Source organism: Vanellus vanellus (assembly GCF_965231255.1).
Source record: "Vanellus vanellus genome assembly, chromosome: 1".
Classification (NCBI taxonomy): domain Eukaryota; kingdom Metazoa; phylum Chordata; class Aves; order Charadriiformes; family Charadriidae; genus Vanellus; species Vanellus vanellus.
This window is the reverse complement of record NC_138905.1, coordinates 148,826,426-148,842,649: the sequence shown is the minus strand read 5'-3', so window position 1 is coordinate 148,842,649 and position 16,224 is coordinate 148,826,426. Positions and strand designations below refer to the sequence as shown.

General features: G+C 37.8%; 1 protein-coding gene across 1 annotated transcript in view; it reads right to left on the bottom strand.

Annotated features, from left to right (window-relative positions):
• TMEM131 (transmembrane protein 131) overlaps positions 1-16,224 on the bottom strand; it is a 105,803-nt gene that overhangs the window by 17,071 nt on the left and 72,508 nt on the right. Inside the window, exons 20-30 of the mRNA XM_082493167.1 lie at positions 12,521-12,673; positions 12,293-12,368; positions 12,051-12,168; positions 9,966-10,104; positions 9,748-9,857; positions 9,298-9,364; positions 8,327-8,478; positions 6,874-7,016; positions 5,606-5,792; positions 3,902-4,087; positions 232-390 (exon numbers count right to left, since the gene is read on the bottom strand). Coding sequence (XP_082349293.1) covers positions 232-390; positions 3,902-4,087; positions 5,606-5,792; positions 6,874-7,016; positions 8,327-8,478; positions 9,298-9,364; positions 9,748-9,857; positions 9,966-10,104; positions 12,051-12,168; positions 12,293-12,368; positions 12,521-12,673 — 1,490 coding nt within the window. The remainder of the gene's footprint in view (positions 1-231; positions 391-3,901; positions 4,088-5,605; positions 5,793-6,873; positions 7,017-8,326; positions 8,479-9,297; positions 9,365-9,747; positions 9,858-9,965; positions 10,105-12,050; positions 12,169-12,292; positions 12,369-12,520; positions 12,674-16,224) is intronic.

The following is a 16,224-nucleotide window of genomic DNA, read 5'->3' as shown; positions in this document are numbered from 1 at the left end:
TTTTGGTTGTTCCCCCCTTCCCCCCCTTTCTTTCTTTATTTCCAAAAGATGAGTATTCCTCACAAAAAAAAAAAAAAAAAAAATCTTTTTATCCAAACCATCCTTTTATAAGTAACTGGGAGGATCTTTGTTCACTCACCTGTTCTAAAGAGCAGTATTACTTTTTTACTGGCCTTATAACTGAAGAAACAAGGGGAAAACATCCCACAACCCCCCCAGACATATACTTACTTTCCATCAGATGAAATTCCAACTATTCTCCTGAGATCAAGTGGCCTTCCCATATCAAAGGGAGGGTTCGAGGCCTCAAAGGACAAGCGTCTCCTAAATGGCTCCCATATTCCTTGAGCTTCTAGATAGGCTGTTCCAATTACCAAGAGAAAGAGTACACTGCAGGGAAGAGAGGCAGTCATCTAAGTATTTCTTAGTTTTGAGCATTTTAAGGTTAACGAATCTAATAGTGCAGGACAAAAAGCTGGTATCTCGTACTGAAAAGCTGAAAACTGCACCCAAACCACAACTTTGTCCGATAGAAACAAAATACACAACTCTAGCATGATATATACTTTACTCATACTGAGAATGGAAGTTAGGTGCAAGTCTGACATGCCGTTGTAAAAAAATATTAATCCAAAGGAAAAAAAAAAAGATATATCATTAAAATATTAAAATGGCATCCAAGAGGTCAGCAGCTCTCACAGCTTGTCGGTGCAATTCCATTTTAAAAGCATTTTAAATTCTCTGTAGAGAACTGTACTGCTGCTCAGAGAAGTCCATTTTCAGAGCATTATGTCAAGGAGTTGTACAACTATCTGCATCTGCTGCGATCCTGTGTTTAGAAGTTCTCCACTTACATAACGCACTGCAGTGAACTATATTTTTGAATGAAGCAACAAAACCACTGCAGAGACCTTCATCACAGGGCTACGGATTTCATCTTCTAACAGGTGGGAGTTTTGGGGGGAGGAGACACAATGATGATGACTAAAGCTTCCCTTGTCTTACCCTAGAAAGTTTATGCCATAAAGAATTTTAAATTAGCAGTCTAAGTTTCTGTTCTCCCCCCAGTTCTGACTGTCATTTTTCCTAAGCCAAGTGTATGAGAACCAGCATCAATTCACACAAAAGGATGAGATACTTCTTGCTTAATTTTAGCTAAAAGATTCTAGCCTAGATACCTTTTAAGTTTTAACCGTCACCAAAACTACAAGCAACTCTGAAGACAAACTCAGCTGGTGATAGCTGGTTATCAGTGCTTTTTCCCCCCACCCCAGGGATTAAAAAGCATTCTAGATGCATAACCAGAGAGCAGAAGGTAGCAAAGATAATTTTCATCCAAGATGTTAACAAACAACAGAAAAGGTAAAGAAATAGGGGAATTTTTCAGACAAGCTTACACAAACTCGCACTCAAAAGAGTAGCACTTGCCTTGGGTCCCATGCCATCAAAAATGGCATTACTTTGGGGATGTAAGGAATAAAGTATGATCTCTTTCACTGGTTAATTTTAATCCGTGATGCTATTTGAGCGTTTCACAAGACTGACACCAACAAGAGCATCACATCTCTATCAACCACCATGGTGCTACACAAACTTGGGATGGAATGCACGGGGTTTTGGTGGGCTGTGGCACTCCTCCCCCTTAGGCCCGCAGCACTCCCCTGACGGTACCAACGCTGGGCTCCACACAGCTTGTACAGGGGAGGCTGCAGCAAAAGGTCACCTTGAGGGCTTCTCCTCTGCCACTCTGGGTAAAGACTCTACTCCCTCTGCGTAAGCCACTTCGGTGTTTTGATAAACGAATAGCAGCTTTGAAATGAAAAAAAAAACAGAACAAATCTTGTTTTGTGGTCTTTTTAACCGCACTTTCTGGTTTTGGTGCGGTAGTGGGAGCAGTGGTAGTTGTTTTTTTTTTGTTTGTTTTTGGTTTGGTTTTAATATTATTTTAAAAAAATATAACTAGCCTAAAGTGGTCATGTTATTTAAATTACAAAGCAAATTAGTGAGGAACACCATGCAGCCAGGAGTACCACAGTCTAGACACCCAAGAATCATCTTGGTACATCCCTCTTTCCCCTCACGGTTTTACCCTGGAGCACACATATGCCTAGTTGGCAAGTTCTTCATAAAAAGGACTGACTCCTTTGTCGCGTTTGGACATATCCTATCAAACTGGACTTCAAAACTTGGAGCCACAAGTATGGTAACAATCCAAACCAATAGTGACTCACACCGCCTTATTAAATTAAAAACATGAACTAGAAAAACTCATAAGAGTTGTTCAGTCTTAGATATTCAGGGTAGATTTGCAACAATATGGAAGTACTGGTTTAGTGGCAACGAGCAAACCCCTACGTGATGGAGTCCTTAAAGTCAGAGGCTGTCTGTGCACAGGATCCTTGGAATATTATGAAATAGTTACATTAGGACTCTTCTCTAGTTTGCTGCTAAGAAAGATGTTTTGTACTTGTAGGAAAAAGACATAGCGAGGGAAAGGATTTGTATTCTGTGTTCTTTTGTGAAGTCTAATTAATAAATACAGCACATCTAAAATCATCCACACAAACTACACTTACAAGCTGAGAAGCATGTTTCACTTTGTCAATAAACTAAAGAGAAACTAAGCTGATACATTTCTAGCAGACATACAGAAGCAAACCACTGAAGTACTTACTCAGCACTTTCCTAAGTAATGCAATAGGAAACAAAATTTTCTAAGTAACAAATTTTCTTTACTTAGGAAAATGCAGTTTCCCAAGTAACACTGCATTACTTAGCAAAGTGCTGAAGAGTCAAAAAAGAAAATGAAGCAGGCTGTAATTTTATCTTCTCTATTTCTTTTATCAGTCCCTAGAAGGAAAGATAGCTTAGGTGAATCTTTATGTAATCATACAGCAACATGAAAGAGCCAGTATCTTAACATAAAAAAAAAAATAAATGCAGGAATATTACATATCTGTGGTAATGCTTTGGATTTGCAGCATGCAGAAAGATTGCTTTTTCGTCACAGGCACCTACAGCAGCAATCCATCTCACACTAAGATATAAGCTTAACACTAATGAAAAAAGAAAACTGCATATGTTGTTACTGATAAGTAACAACTTTACTGATAAATTTCTATGTGAGGGTTTTCTCTGGATAAAGGCAGTAGGGGAAAGTGTCTCGCACCCAAGAGATGAGCAGGGACACATTGTTTATAACCTCAGATTTCAAATAAATAAAGATGGGTAGAGGTTAAACTAGGAAAACGCAGTGGAATTTTCAACTCCTATTTCAACCAGTCACAGCTAACACACGGCTGTTTGCCGACAAAAAAGTGCATTAATATGCTACTACATAGCCTCCGAGTGCGCAGTGTTGCAAACAATGCCCTTCAGGTTCTCAGAAATCCCATTATTAGTATCACCAGCTGTCTGTCACACACAAGTGGCAGCAAAGTTAAATTCATCCAAGGCATCTGCTAACCTCATTACAGTCACTGCCTCATATCTCTCTAAAGCACAATGCTCCAGAATGATGCTTAAATTTCTATGGGAATTCACAGTTAGCAGTGCTTTAATACCTCATTTGATTCAACTTTGGCTTAATTAGTTATCAAAGTACTACATATTACCAGGGTTAATAGGAGTATGTATCTCACTTAAGGAAATAATAGGCCCAAGCAAGAAATGTATCATTTTGTCCTCAGTTTGAGCAGAACGTTAGTACTCCTCAGCCTTAAACTCTTCACACTCAATCCATGGTAGCATTTATTAATTTTTTTTCTTCTTTTTCACCTCACCCTATTTTATTTTACACCAGTTACAGTATGTTCTGAATACATATATACTTCTCTGTAACCTGTATTCAAGCAGTGGCAGTTCGTGCACATATACCTATAAGAAAAAACATACACACTACCTCATTATTCCTGAGATGATTATGTACAGTGCCAATTCCCAGTTGGGCCTGGGTAGCGCTTCTGCACACGTTGCTAACATGTGATATGGAAGGGATGCATTCAAGATAAATATGAATTCAGAGCCTCCTGTGGTGATGAATTTTAATTCACGTATGACTCTGGAAGCAGTGAAATCAGGTGTAAACCTGTAAACAAGGTAAAGCACATTAGAACTTTTCATATGAACAGCACAGAAGTTCGAGATAATTTATATTATTCATAAATTAAAAAAACCCAACAACGTACACCAATTACTGCCATAACTGCCAATCAAACATTTGTAACAAATAGCCCTAGCAGTACGACTAATAATCATCCAGGCAATTAGCCTACAAATACTTACAAATACCTTTCAAGCACATCAAGTTGCATTTGACTAAGTTCATAAACACCTATGCTTAACACATCTGATACTGAATTAACCCTGAGACACCTGTTGTGGTTTAACCCCAGCCAGCAACTAAACACCACCCAGCCACTCACTCCCTCCCTCCCCAGTGGGATGGGGGAGAGAATTGGAAGGGTAAAAGTGAGAAAACTCGTGGGTTTAGACAAAAACAGTTTAACAGGCAAAGCAAAAGCCACCCACGCAAGCAAAACAAACCAAGGAATTCATTCCCTGCTTCCCATGGGCAGGCAGGTGTTCAGCCATCTCCAGGAAAGCAGGGCTACATCACACCCAACGGTTACCTGGGAGGACAAACGCCACCACTCTGGGTGCCCCCCCCTTCCTCCTTCTTCCCCCCCACTTTATATACTGAGTATGATGTCACATGGTATGGAATATCCTGTTAGTTGGGGTCAGCTGTCCTGGCTGTGTCCCCTCCCAACTTCTTGTGCACCCCCAGCCTGCTCGCTGGTGGGGTGGGAAACAGAAGAGGCCTTGAGGCTGAGTGAGCGCTGCTCAGCAACAGCTAAAACATCCCCCTGTTATCAGCAGCTGTGAGCTGTGAAGTTTTTAAAGACTTCACCCTTAAGTCACAACTGTATGCCTTTTCAACATCACCACTATGTTTCTGCCTCATCACAAACTAAGATTGTTGCAGAAATATTAGTGAAGTTTCACCGCCTGCAATATCTCGTACATCCTTTCACAGAACAAAAGCACTTTCTCAACTTTTTAGATATTATATTCTGAATAGTTAATTTTACATTCAAGCAGTGTTAAAAGACGAAGTTTTGGTGGAGAGATCTTTTACAATGAAAACTGACAGAATGAAGCAATCATTATCATAAGGCAATAGAAAATACTCAAGACTAAAATTCTGTGCTTTATGATAATAATCCTTAGTCTAAAGGCTCTTTTCTACATACTGCAATGCACCAAAACTATATGTAAGTCTGAATCTCATGTGCATTCACAACCCAAATGAAGGAAATGTATAAAAAAACCCCATATAGTAACACTATTCCAACTAAGTTATACTGACAGGATAGTAATAAAAGTAGTACTATAATCAGTCATGAAAACTAAGTTATTTAAAAATCAAACAGTGTTTGCAAGAAGAGAGAAAAAAAAAATCATGTTTTAAGTTGTATAAAAGAAACTCCCAAACCCTCAGATCTTAAGTAAAAAACCTCAGAATTTTACCAAAAGAAAACAGAATTAGGTATATAGTATTCGTAATGTAATGTTCTGTTTAGATGTAAGAAAAAACACTTACAATATGACAATGTCTTTAGAGGCATTGGCACTTAGTGCAAACTCGTGGCAGTTAACTACTTTAAATCCATATCCTTCACATGTATAGCCACTGATTTCCATAGTTTTCACATTAATCTGCAGCTGCCCTGTATTTTCCACCTTAAATGTTCTTCTCAGTGTGAAATTCGGTTCTTTGTATTTCATTTCTGGAAACAAACAGCAGAAAGTGGTTAGTGTTATGCTAAACACATATCCTTCACTATATTCATATTCCACAGCAGAAGGGAGTTCTGTCAGTACAGCAGCAGAAAAGGGGACTCACGAGGCCCATGGAAATCTTTACTTGACCTGCAGAAACAGATCTCCGAAGCCAGATTCTCATCACTGTCAAGGTAGGGCACTTGTACAATTCCAGAGCGCACTAACTCATCAGGGAAAAACCACAAAGCCCCAAACCTCCAACAGCGCTGCTGCCTCACAAGAAGTCATGTAAGCTGTAAAGTTCTTTGATGTACTGCATGGTGCTGTGGTATTTTGTGAAAAGCCCCAGCATGAAGAGAATTGAAGCTTGTTTTTTGTGTCTTAAAAATAAAATCCGTGGCTGAGCTACACACATCTTATTAGCAAAAAAATCTCTAAACCGCAACATGTAAGAGGTAATGACTAAGCTTTACTTGAAGTTTTTTTACTCGTCCCTCAAAAAAAGCAGAATAATCTCAGATAACATGGCACCTTACAAATACGTCTGGAAATCTACAAAGTAACAAAGCACATTTTAATACCAGATACAACTAAACCTCTTTTACCAGTTCGTCACTCTGCTCACGAGCAAGCCTGGGCCACAGAGCATAGCACTGACCCCAGAGTAGAACCTGGCTAGGATTTCATCTTCATCAAGGAACAGACCCTACCTTTTCCCCTGTTGGCTATGAAGGTTTGAGGAAAAAAAAAAACATAAAATGCAGAAAGTTGCATCTGTGATCCAATTTGACTTAAATTTAGGAAGTAGAGATTATCCTAATATGTTTACTAGGATTTTCATCTCCTCTATCTTGAACTTTAGTGGATAAAGGGTTTTTGTTTCATCTTTCCTAATTTTCACATTAAAATGAGAGAGGTAAAATATTCTATTTTCTGCCTAAATGAAGAACCAATTTTAACGTATTTAAAGAAAGGAAATTTCTGGGGCACCAGAACAGGGGAGAAAAATACTTCCACACATTTCAAGTTGTACGTGTAAAATGTAATTTCTTTTCTGTTCAGCATAGTATCTCAAGAAGTACTCACTTTCCGAACAGTCTTTTAATAATGCTTCTGTGATTTTAAAGCGTAAAGAACTTCCTGCACCAGGAGGTTTGCCTGCAAGCTTCAAGCTCTCAGTCGTTCCTTGTCCTTGTACCATTATGGCATCTATTACAGTCAAATTATTCCTGTGTACAAAGGAAAAAGGGAAACATTCATAAACGAATTATGCAGTTTATTGCTCCTGCAAGCTTCTCTACAGATCATAAAGTTATATCCCAAATCTAGAGAACGGAAATATAAGCAGTTCCACAGATAATTCCCCACAATATGCAAGTAAATAGCGGGGTCTCAAACAGAATTTGGAAGACAAAAACGTAAGAAATTACAACATAACATACAAATAAAAAACCCAGGGAAGTACTAGTTAAAGTTTATATTTCATCACCATATTAATGTATCACACCTGATACAAAAGTGAAACACAGCTCTTTACTAGACAGACTGAACTTGCACTGCAGCTTGATCTTGTAAACAGCATCTATAACTAAAGTCCCTGCTTTCAAGATAGTGTAGTATATATTTAAGAATTCAAGTCTCCAAGTATTGGTGGATGCAAAGCTGACACGAGCCAACAATGTGCGCTCACAGTCCAGAAAGCCAACCGTATCCCGGGTTGCATCAAAAGCAGTGTGGCCAGCAGGTTGAGGGAGGTGATTCTGCCCCTCTACTCCGCTCTGGTGAGACCCCACCTGGAGTACTGCATCCAGCTCTGGGGTCCCCAGCACAGGAAAGACATGGACCTGTTGAAGCGGGGCAGAGGAGGGCCACAAAAATGATCAAAGGGGTGGAATATCTCTCCTGTGAGGACAGGCAGAGAGAGCTGGGGTTGTTCAGCCTGGAAAAGAGAAGGCTCTGGGGGGACCTTATTGCAGCATTTCAGAACTTAAAGGTGGCTTATAAGAAAGACGACGACAGACTTTTTAATAGGGCCTGTAGCAACAGAACAAGGAGTAATGATTTTAAACTAAAAGAAGGTAGATTCAGACTAGATATAAGGAAGAAATCTTTCACTGTGAGGGTGGTGAGAGACTGGCACCGGTTGCCCAAAGAGGTGGTAGATGCCCCATCCTTGGAAGTGTTCAAGGTCAGGCTGGACAGGGCTCTGAGCAACCTGATCTAGTTGAAGATGTCCCTGCTCATTGCAGGGGGGGTTGGACTAGATGACCTTTAAAGGCCCCTTTCAACCCAAACTATTCTGTGATTTTATCACAACAATATATTTACATTAAGAAAGTATGTACCAAATACAGTTTAACTACTGCAAAACATAACACAATTGCATTTCAATTAAATCTTTCTCCAGACACGTATGATTCTACAGTTATTCTTGTAAAAGCAATAGTTTCTTATTGACAGCTGATCACAAGTATGTTCTTATATATAAATAAAAAAATCAGAAAAAAAATCACACTCATTTTGGTAATAACTATCATACCTGATAACAATTAATGATGAAACAGTTTTATTAAGAACGGGAGTGAACTTTACTTTGACAGACTTTCTCTCACCAGGTTTTAATATTAGGCTTAAAACCGAATGACGAGCCAGGCCCTTTGTAAGTCCTGCAGTGCTCTGTAGTGGCTGGACCTTAGAGTGGGGAAAACAAAGCAGCACTTTAAAAATATACATATACTGTTTGGTTTTTTTTAAATCAAAGTCTGATAGCACAAGAATTTCCCCACTTAGTAAGCCACCTGTGTTTATTAAGAAGCAGAAGAACATAACAAGACAGAACTGAGTTAAACTACACCCATGTGGATCTGTAAAGTTCCAGTAGAAGAAAGAATTCAGAAATTCTTAAATGTTTTAAATTAGCATTAAACCATTATGTAACGTTTTCTATCCTCAAAATTTTCCATTGTTAAAACATTTTTAGAATATAAAGGGGAAAATGCAAACTTAAAATAGAAGAACTATTGAAAAAAGTGTATTTTGCTAAGTTTGTCTTTAGATAGTGTGCAAGCATCCAATTGCTAATCTAAAAGAAACTGCAAATGGAGAGGAAAAGGTGTATATATTGGAAGAGAAAAGAAAGCGTTCAGGATGTGGCATGCTCTATAGAAAAAAACCACACACTTAAGGTTGTCCACAAAACTTGAATAATTTAAAATAAAGAGCAAAGCAATGGAAAACTCAATATTTTACTAATTTTAGAACTAGCAACCACTACACTGAAGAAAAAGAATCCTGTATCAGTAGGAGAATGAAAAGCATACAGAAAAAGCAACATTTTAAGTGTTACATTTGAAGAAATACTACTTTTCCCATTTCCTTGAAAATATCCAAGAGAAGCATCACATTTTTTACACTTAATACCTAAACTTGAAGACATGTAAGACTGAACTCTTATCAAACCAGTAAAATTATCTAAATTTAAAAGTCTATAGAATGTATTGAAATACTTACACAATTTCTGAAGACCTGGAACTCTAGAGTCCTCATATTGAAATTAGATGGCTTACTCAAATTAAACCTGAAACAGACATGCAATTTTTTTTCTCCCCCTAGATCAGGGAAGATAACGACATACTTGCATTTATGGATTTTAGCACAAATCAAGAACTTATGATAGGACTCAAACAATATGCAGCTGAAAGGATCATTTGATTTTTCTTATCCCCGCCCCCCCCTCCATTTAGGGAAGAAATGTAAACATCATTTTAGCTTCGCAAAAAATAGAGGCATGCATTCAATGGCAATCAGCCTAGATTCAGTTCTCAACTGGCCTAATGGTTCAAATTCTAGAAGTGGCCAACACTAACTTCCAACACAGCTGCCAAATACTGCACACATTTTTTGTAAAAACCATTTTGCTGTAGAGGGAGGATGCCCTAAGCACTCTAAACCAATACTTACCGTTCTAACATTTTATCAACAAAGGTGGATGGGTTCGAGTACAAAGCTACAGGAAGGAACTGAACATACACAGGAACGTCAGCTGGATTTTCCAGAAAAATTTCTTCTTCCTATTCAGAAACACAATTTTTTTCAAGTTTACATTAGGATTAATGTAATTAGAAATACCTATTAAAATGCAGTCCCTACAAAATGATACTATCAACAAAATTACTTACTGATGAACTGTTTGTATTGGTAAGAGGGAAGCTGAGATGGCGTGGTGAACTAAGTATGGAAGGCCAGGACATTTCTGCTGTAATTTTCAACCGAACATCCTTCTGAAGGTCTGTGTCTACTTCAAATACAGCATTCAGTCTGGAGTAACAGTTAAAAAACTTACTTTACAGGAGTAAAATAGGAAAAGCTTGGAAAAAGCAGAGGGCTTAAAAGCACCCTGAAAACAACATTAGTTTGAGAAATAGCAAGGTACATTATATTTACATGCAATAAAAAACCCCCATTGAACTCTGCCCATATGCACAACAAAAATGACCAAAACATGCTGCAGGACACCAACCCAAAGTTTCTAAAGATGTTCTCTATTAAGTATTGTTGTCAACATCCGTCCATTCCAAGTTCTTTTATGGCCTATTTATGGATAAATGTGAGCAGAAAAATGTGGTAGAACTTATGCACTGCATCACAAATCTTTTGGTATTCACATTTCTCTTAGATCATTGCTCTCCGGACAGTGAGACACAAATTTTATCTTTCATTAGGAAGTGCCTAGCTCTTACTGTTGCAGAAAAATTTTGAGAATATAACTGAGATTCAAATCAGTAAGAAAAATAACCCAAAATATATTTGATGATTTGCAAAGGTATAAACAGTAGAAAGGAAAAATATCAGTCCTGCTGCAGTCTATTTCCAATACAACATCCAGACATCCACGATCCAGAAAACATATTGTGCCTGCACATCTGTAATGTACAGTAAATCTGTACATGTACTCTAGCGGCAATGGATACACAGAGAATGTGCTTATACTCCCATCTAACAAATCTAAAGCAAATCTGAACTAGTCAACGCTTGGTGCCAGCTGCTATTTCCATCAGTGAATGATGTTCTTCGCTATTAACCAACCTCTGCAACAGACTTGATTCCCGTTGTCTTACAAGCTCTCCAATATGAGCTAGAACAAGACTACCAGTATTGAGTTCTCCAGTCAGCAAAACAGATGAAACGCTCAACCTAGAGAAGTATTTTGGAGAGACTCCAAATGCCCATGTCAGGACCTCTTTGTATTCAGAAGGAGCAGTTTCTCCTTTGCTGAATGCTACCTTGGACAGCTGGTTAATTTTAACTCTCTTTAAAAGCATTACATAGTCTAGACTATACATTATATTAAATAACATTAAAACATTATATATTCTAGCAAGAACTGCTACTAATTCAGAAGTAGTTTTTAATAGAATTTTCCTTTACTGTCCTCTTACTGTAGGTGATAGGACATTCTTGAAAGTTACTGGTGTGGCTAGCTATTCTGTTTAGACAAATTTATTCAGGAGTTATTAATATATCAGCATTATAACAAAAAAGTGATAAAGGAAGTATGCTTTTGTTACTGTACATACACAGCTACATACAGTCATTTTGTTTCTCCACAAATATGCATACCTTTCTTGAAATGGTTGTCTGGATGCTATCATCACAAAGACACATGCACTTGCTGTTAATGATAACTTGTGTCTCTTGGAGATTAAACCACTTTGTGTATGAGAAGGCAGATGTTTAAAAGGTACACAGCAGCCTATAGACTTCAACTTTTTCCAAATATTTAATAGCAATAACTTCTATAACCTTCTATTTAGTAAATCTCAAGGAAAAATACCAGACAATTTGATAATTCACTGAAATGCAATAATCTCGGAACACTAACAATAGAAAATCTTATAAAATCTTAGAGGAATATTGAGGCTGATACTTTAAAACAGATTAAGCAGGGATACTGCACAAACAGTATAATCTGTTTTCGAAATTTTTTCCAGAGTACAGACTGCCTTGATGTTGCCATCTTTACAAGAACTACAGCATGCTCCAGTGAATAGCAACGTTCATTGTTCTGTTTGACTTGAGGAAATTATTACCATTTTTTAACTTCTAAAATGTTCTCTTTAAAGGTTTTGCGGAGAGTAACTCCTTCTTGGCCCCCTCTCAAAGGGCACTGCAGTATTACGAAACTTTATATTTTGTAAGAGCATACAACACAGAATTATCTAGTGATTTAAGGCCTGAGAAAGTAACAGGGATAAAATACTTACCTATTGCTTGAGTTCTCTTTTATTTCTGTCCATTCTTTGAATAAGTTCTCATGCAAATCCCAGTCAGAATCCCATGTATCTTCTTGCATTGCTATGCTGTGCTGAGCTTTAGATTCCGCTTTAAGAAATAAGGTGGTTTTTGAACTCTTCAAGTAAAATCATTAAGGAGAAACTTTTCCCCCTCCCCCCCCCCTTTTTTTTTTTTTTGTAAGATTTTCATTATAAAGTTAAATGTTACTTACATTTCGATAGAAAAGGCAATCCTACATAACAATGATCTCCACATTGTAAACCAGGATCAAAATAAATATTTGCAATCTGCAAAACAGATAGAGTGCATCAATTAAGAAACAGCACAGTAAATCTAATGACCAAAGAAAAAAGAAAGATTTCTGATGACCACAAAAACTTCACATACGCTATATATAAGAGAGAGCTTGTAAGCATGTAGAAATAAGACACAAACAAACCTTTGATTTTTTTCCTGGCTCTAAATCTTCTTTATTACTTCTTAGCCTCTTATAATAAAACCTTACATCTTCTGACAGTGAGCGTATGTGCTGTATTTTCACTTTCTGAGAAAAGGAGTTCATAATGTTCAGGCTCTGGTGAACTACTTTCCCCTAAAGAAAAGAAAAGATGAAAAGAGTCTGCAGGATATACCTTTTCCCTAGCATATGTATTTATATATGCAGGCTGACAAAGACCACAGCAGAGCTGAAATGTTAAACTGAGATTTTTAACTATGCAATCTTAAAAAAATGCCACTTGTAACACTTCAAGCTAAGTTCCTGTGTATTCCTTCCTTCATCTGCTTCCAAACACAGTTCATCCCTCCTTCAAAATTAAGTACACTTTAATTTTGCTATCCTCCCCCTCTACTCTGCCCTGGTAAGGCAATGTCCGGAGTACTGTGTCCAGTTCTGGGCTCCCTGGTTCAAGAAAGACAATGAACAGGGCTATGAAGACGATCAAGGGAATAGAGCATCTCTCTTATGAGGAAAGGCTGAGAGACCTGGGGCTGTTTAGCCTGGAGAAGACTGAGAGGGGTCTCATCAATCCTTATAAACATCTAAAGGGCAGGTGTCAAAAGGAAGGGGCCAGACTTTTTAGTGGTGCCCAGCCACAGGACAAGGGACAATGGGCACAAACTGGGACACAGGAAATTCCATCTCAACATCAAGAAAAACTTTACTTTGAGGGTGACATAGCACTGGAACAGGCTGCCCAGAGAGGCTGTGGAGTCTCCTCTGGAGATATTCAAAACCCACCTGGATGTGTTCCTGTCCAACCTGCTCTAGGAGAACCTGCTCTGACAGGGGGTTGGACTAGATGATCTCCAGAGGTCCCTTCCAACCCCCACCATGCTGTCATTCTGTGCTTAAGTGTCTTGAAGAGCTAGGACAACAGTTCTGCTTAATCAAATCATGTTAAAAAAAGTACCAGAGGAGGAAAGTCAAGAGGAAACTTCAGTTTTCTTAACCTCCTATTACAAAAGGGAAACAAGCTTCTTGTAAGAGATCTAGTATGTAGTTGCTGGTAATAAGAAAGAACCTGAAAGGAACAGTGGAGTGAAGGTGCAGATTACAAACACTACAGGGGACAGAGGGTATTTAAAAAAAACACAGGTACAACCCTCCTTCACACTCCCAATGAAATTAAGACACTAGGTACTAAAATTACAATGTTTTCTTTTTAAACAGCACAAGTTTTTTCCCCACACTTTGCACCCTGCTTCCTCTTCTGAGCCAAACATTATTTTATATTTTAAGCATAGAACATTTAGTTTGTTTGTCATAATCAGAATCATTACAATGCTCAAGCTCTCCCCCTGCCTTCACTTGTAAATCAATGATTCTGTGGCCATATTTTTCACCTTATCTCAAAACCCAACCTCAACAAGCACAGAGTAAATGATAAATGAAAAACCAAACCAAAAATAAGCACAAATCGGGACCAGTGACAAGATTTCATTTGTCATTTAATTCATTTAATTTCATTAATTTAATTTTCATTTCATTTCATTCATATAAAATAAATGAATACAAGCAAAGTTAAATACCCAAGACTATCTCCTAATGAACACAACTAGAGTTTTTCATATTCCACTTAAATCAATACTTTCAGCTTTTTAAAAATTCCTCTATGGTAAGGACTAAAGTGGAGAGATGGGAGAGATGTACTTTTGCAGGCTCAAAATTTGACTGTGGCCTCAGGAAATAGTCACATACTGTATGAGTCTCAACAGTAGCAACTGGAGAGGGAAAGAAACTACAAGAATATATCTCTAAACAGCATAGTCCTGTTAACTGAATAGGAGGTACGCCTAAGCTTCATCCATGGAATCCTATGAGTAACAAACTGCCATCAATTGGGCAAGATAAAGGTTTCTTAAACTCTGTAGAACAAATGAACAGTATTTTACTAAGACCCTTATGCAGCATTCAGACATGAAACAACAGATAAGGGAAGAGGACTTTACCCATGAGTCATAAGAAAAACACAACAATGCTACTTAGGCATACAAGTTCTCATCCCTTGATCAAGGAAGAGTTGAGAGGTGGCATTGTGAGCTAAAAATGCCATTATGAAGCAAAGTCAACACAGCAAAGACTTTTTAAATCAAGACATTGATCTTTACAAGGCCTGTATACACTGTTAGTGTATTGCTGACAAACTTGGACAGCATACTAGAAATCGGCCTTAGGTGCAACTACACTAAAATTATAAACACAGTCAGACAGCACTGGGAGCTGGGCAGCTGCAGGAGAATTATATGCTAGGTATGAACTGAAAAGCAAGTGTTACTAAAATTGTAGCACCTAGTTACTCCTAGATGTTATAGCTGTCAAATTTCTCTACCAAACACTGAAACAAGAAGAACAGATGCTATTTTAGGCTTATTTTCATAAGTAATGGAGGCATTACAGAACAAGTAGATGCAAGACTACCATGAATTCAGTGATCACAAGTTTAGTTTGAAATGAATCCAAGAAAAAGTAAGTCTGCTGTCAATGTTCTCAAATATCAAAAGAGCCAAGTGATCAACTAACAGAAGTAATAAGCAAAGCTGACTGCTCTGTAAAGCTTGGGGCTTGAACACAGAAAACAGTCTAGAACCTTGTCAAAGGTGGTAATTATATCTGAATCTACACCCTCAAACAAAATACACTCTCAAAGGTCCCCTGAAGAAATAATTAGGTGAAAACTTTACTAGAAAAGAGCATGAAGACAATAAAAATCACAATAGTCTCGGGATGAGAAAGAATGACAACAGCCTTAGAGGCTGAGAAACACAGATGTTACAAGAAGTAGCACCTACAAAAACAAAACAAAAAAGTGCAAACAAACAAAAAAAAAGAAAAAAATCAAGCTGACCAAGGCTTTGGGTCTAAGATAAATTAATAAGCTCTTTAGCTATACCAGTTAGAACAAAATAAAGGGAGATTAAGAAGAATAAATAATTCTTTATGGCCCAAAATAGAAGAAAATATTTTAATGTGGCATTCATTGTCCCTAATGATCTTGCCAGGAATTAGGACATATACATTAGAATACAGAATATAGAAATTGCTTTATCTTTGGTGAGAGAAAGGGAAAAGGACACCTAAGTTATTTCAGTTTTTCAAAGGCTTATAAAGCAGTTCATAGATGAAGTTGCAGATATTGTAGACAGTGTAATCAATAGCCATATAATAGTGAGGCCGTACAGTCAAATAGGAAACACAGATCCTAAAGATAAAAAAAAAAAAACACCAAACAAAACAAGTGATCTTTGCAATTGTAGGCATGACCATGTGACCTCAAGAGCAGCAAAAGACTTCAGAACAATTTGTGAAGTAGGAGATCGGAAGGGAGATGGAATGGATAATGGGGCAAATGTAGCAATGAATTACTGAAGTCCTGCTGACTGACCTATCTTCCTCCAACAAGACCTGTTGCATTACTTTTTCAAAAAATTATCGTTTATCTACTACGAGACATGAGCTAAAGCAATTGACAAAGTGCCAGTGAGAAATTACTATTTAAGAGTACACAAACTAAGATAAGCAGAATATACTAAGGAGCTATTGGAAGAAGAGGTGAGAACAGGCGGTGCTCTATGACAGATTGCAACTATGCAAGACAGACAGGGAAACAAAAACCATTTCCACCAACATGCATGGAGCTAGTT